Source organism: Alnus glutinosa, chromosome 1, assembly GCF_958979055.1.
Source record: "Alnus glutinosa chromosome 1, dhAlnGlut1.1, whole genome shotgun sequence".
Taxonomy (NCBI): domain Eukaryota; kingdom Viridiplantae; phylum Streptophyta; class Magnoliopsida; order Fagales; family Betulaceae; genus Alnus; species Alnus glutinosa.
Window position 1 is genome coordinate 37,507,518 of NC_084886.1, and position 4,354 is coordinate 37,511,871.

A 4,354-nucleotide genomic window follows, 5' to 3' on the forward strand; every position below is an offset into this window, starting at 1 on the left:
CAATTAAAATTTTTTTTTTTAAGGAATTTTTTTTTTTTTTTAGGGGACCACCTTGGCCTTGGGGTGCCAGGCTCTGCCAAGGCACAAGGTGCTCCACCCATGCGGACAGGTGATTATAAAAGACCACTTATAAAACCTACATAGTCAAATAAAAATTGAGTTATCCAACCACTTTTCGGATAAAGTGAATTTATAAATAATTTCTAACAATCATCCTTACAAATTTTCTTAAATTTGGACGACCCATGCAATCAATTAGCTAGCTATCTAGTTCAAAAAAAAAAAAAAAAAAAAAAAAAAAAATTAGCTAGCTATCTACGCGGCACTCCATCTACTTCTGCGCTGGCTCGCATCCTTGCCTTAAATGGCTACAGTGAAACTTTCGCACTCGCACAACTTCACAAGAAACCTGTCTCTATTTAGAAATAGGGTCCACTCATTTAATGGTCAAAATTCCTAAAAATTTAAGGGTGAATGTGACAATATATATATATATATATATATATATATATATAACAAAATAAAATTTTAAATATCTGTATTCTAGTTCACTTATATCCAAACAGAACTTTGAAATATGCTGGTCCGCATGCAGTAATAGCGTAGCCGAGAGAGTAGTTGGCTCTTAGATATCATCTTATATATCCCTCTATTTAAGCGGCTTCCCCTGCTGCTTTCCTTGTTACTCAATCTCTTTTTTTTCCGACTGAGAAGAAAAGGCAGCACAGGTGGCCGGGATGGATGGGGTGGAGAACAGAGAATTAAAGGAAGTGAAGGTGGGAAACCGAACAAGAGGGAGGAGTAGTTTTGATTTAATTCTGAGGGTTTTGGCGTTGGTGCTCACCTTGGTGGCCGCTATTCTTCTTGGGGTGGACAAGCAGACTAAGGTTGTTCCGGTTCAGCTTGTCTCAACCCTGCCAGTTCTCCATGTTCCGGTTACTGCTAGGTGGCATCACTTGTCTGCCTTCGTGTAAGTCTAGCTGATCTTTCTTCTACTTTTATCTTTCTTTTTATGGTGATTAAATTTTTCTAGAGTGCTGCTTCATTTCCTACAAGAAATTTTTTCATATATATACAAATCAGCTTTTAAAAGTGAAATATGTATATATATGTTATTTAAGCAATTAAAATAATGCTTTGAGAAGTACATGCTATTAAATAAATACGTGCTTTTACTTTTTCGCATGCTAGGAACACGGTTCACTTCAAAAAAATTAAGAGCATCTTTAACAATAATAGTTAAAGCAGCTATTAAAAAGTACAACTCTTTACTTTAGCTATTTTTTTTTTATACTTTTTTCAACATATTCTCTATTCTACTCTTTCTTTTCTTTAAATATTATTTTATGTGGAAGAGTGTGTGAAAAGAAAGAGGAAGATAGATAGTGGTGTGAAAGAAAGAAAGGAAGAGAGAGAAAATAATTAAAAACTGTTTCTAGTGTGAATAGTAAATAAGCTATTCTGCCTAATTGCTATTCACACTAAATGAAAAAAAAATTACATTTTATCTATTCTGCTGGAGACAAAAAATTGCTCATAATTGTCTATTATGAGCTGTTTGCCTATTCTATTAGAGATGCTCTAAAAGAGCACATATATACTTGGGCCTTGGCACACATCATCCATCTTTTAATAACTCAAATATAAATATTTGGTTTTCATCTCTTTTGTCCATCTCTGTAAAAGATATAGACAAATCCACCATTAAATCTGTTCAATAATGAATTTGCAAAAGAGATAAACGTCTAACAGCTCTCTAAATCAAAATAGCTAGAGATCTAAAGACAAATTTCGTCACATCATCCATCTTTTAATAAAGAGAAATAATTTATTTTCTTCGGTGTCCCTTCTTTCATTTTTTTTACTTTTCAAAATTACTATTGAATATATTAATTTATGTGTGGAATTTACATGGCCAAATAAATTTAATGATAATTTAAAAAAAGAAAAGAAAAGAAATATATATATATATATATATATATATATATATATATATATATATATATATATATATATATATATATATATATATATATTGAAAGAAAGACAAAAGAAGAAGGATGCATAGGAAGGAACATACCAAAAGAGGGAGAAAGTACAAAAAAAAAAAAAAAATGATAAAAATGCAATTAGTGCACAACCCAAAGACACATTGGGATGAGCCCAATGTGTAGATTCCACCCTAATGTGTTTTGAGATTGTGCACTAGTTGTACAAGAATCACAACCAATCAAAAAATAAGTTTCTTAAAGTTTGTGTTCGTGGGTCTTAATATTTTGGTTATTGGATTGTGATTCATGCACAACTCTTAGCACAACTAATGCACAATTTTAAGACATATTAAGGTGGGGCTTACACATAAATCCCACCTCATTATGCACTAATTGTGCTAAAGTTGTCTTTTAGCATTTTCCCTTCGTTATTTGCTGGATTTGGCTGAGTCGGCGTTTATGGGTCTCCTTCGAATTGACATTTTTGGATGTGGTAGATTCTGACGCCGTCAATGTTTATAGATTCTGACGCCGTCAATATTTGACCTCCTCCATGTTCCAAAAGAAAGAAAATTAGGAAGATTCACATTTTAGGCCATTCCAGTAGCTTCTTTTTTTTTTTTGGAAAAAATATAAATCATTTAACTTCTGCTTTTATTGTTTGGGGAAGTAAAAAAAAAATAAAAAAATGAAGTGGCTGGGCTCAATATATATATTAGTGTTAAACCAGGAGTTATAGTTCTCTATTTATTTTTAAAACAAATACATTGATAAACTACTCAAAACACTTTCTCTAGTAAAAAAACACCATTTAAAAATAAAGCATGAACATGGAACATTAATTCTTAATGAGTCAATCATTAATCATTTCTATTAACATTAATTGTTTTGTTGTTTGTGAACTAGGTATTTTGTGGTGGCCAATGCTATTGTATCTTCATACGCAGCCCTCTCTCTAGTCCTTTTATTCACAGGCATGGGTGCAAACCGCGTCTTAAAGTCAGCGATCATCATCATCGATACGCTAATGGTGGCATTGCTCTTCTCCGGCATCGGAGCCACCGCCGCAGTCGGCTTAATTGGCTACCAAGGGAATTCTCACCTCCGGTGGGGAAAAGTGTGTAACGTGTTTGAGAAATTTTGCCATCAAGTGTTAGCATCTATTGCGCTTTCTATGCTTGGATCACTAGCGTTTATCTCGATAGTTGTCTTCTCTGCTTTGAGAGGCCATGGAAAATCCTAGGGTAAAATGGTCAAGTATATATTAATAACAATATTAGAAGGCTCCCTAATAATGTTATGTCCTGCATTTGTATCAAGTGAATTGAATGAGTTTCTAAATCCCTATTTTTGTTAGAAATTGGGGGTGATGGATATGATGTTGTGGCTTTCATTTGGCCAGATTTCTCATGAGGGAAGAAAGGAATAAATTATAAAATGTTGGAGCATTCACATTCGGGTTAACAAATATTTAGCTAAAATTTAGTTAAAGAATACATTTTTATATTTTAGTTGTAAACTTTTTTAAAGCACCAACATCCGGATTAGCATTTTAGCCATTTATTTTTACTATTTCATCAAAAATATTATTTCTTCATCTATTTTTATTATTCTCAAAGAAGAGAGAGAATCAGATTAATTATTTTATTAATAAAAGCTATGTATTATTGAGCTATTTGATGAGCACCGTAGTATCTTAGTAAACCCTTTTAATTATTCTGGCCAGCTAAATGTGAATGCTCTTAATCTTGCGAGGTTGAGGTCATATTTTAACCCATCGCCATTAAAGGTCTTCTTAGAAGTCTTTTTTTTCTTTTTTTTCTTTTCACTAATGTTTGGTTTGGGAGCAGGCCCAAGCCTGTATACTTTTGAGTTGACTACAAATAAATTTTTTTCCTTTTCTTTTTATTTTAGGTTATATTTGTTTCGATGTAAAACGGTTTTGGAAAAAAAAAAAAAAATTGAAGAAAATCATTATATTTTTATTGTTTGATTGAGATCTTAAAGTTTGAAAATAATATTGAATATGTTTTCCATTGCTTTGTTTTGGTATCAAAAACATTTTTCCACTGATTGAAATCATTCAGAAACCACACAAATTTGCCCGGACAATGTCAAATATCATCAACAACAATTCAAAAAATAAAATCTCATAATTAAAAAAAAAAAAAAAAAATCCCACAAACACCTATGGACAAGGAAGGGGGGAAAAAGGGAGCCAGCTGCGTTCGGAAGCGGAGCTAGGAATCTCCATGTGGCAAAAGGATGCACATGAAAAAACGTTGGACTGTCAAGATTAAAACCAGAGAAAACGCATTTGAACAAGATGATCGACATCTTCACGTGTCATTGTGCGCCGGGTG

At 32.7% G+C, this 4,354-nt stretch overlaps 1 protein-coding gene across 1 annotated transcript; it reads left to right on the plus strand.

Moving 5' to 3' along the window:
• Positions 1-595: 595 nt before the first annotated feature.
• On the plus strand, positions 596-3,443 carry LOC133858847 (CASP-like protein 1E1). Its single transcript, XM_062294303.1, has 2 exons — positions 596-970; positions 2,898-3,443. The coding sequence occupies exons 1-2, from the start codon at positions 738-740 to the stop codon at positions 3,232-3,234; spliced, it is 570 nt and encodes a 189-aa protein (XP_062150287.1). The 5' UTR covers positions 596-737; the 3' UTR covers positions 3,235-3,443.
• The last annotated feature ends 911 nt before the right edge of the window (positions 3,444-4,354 follow it).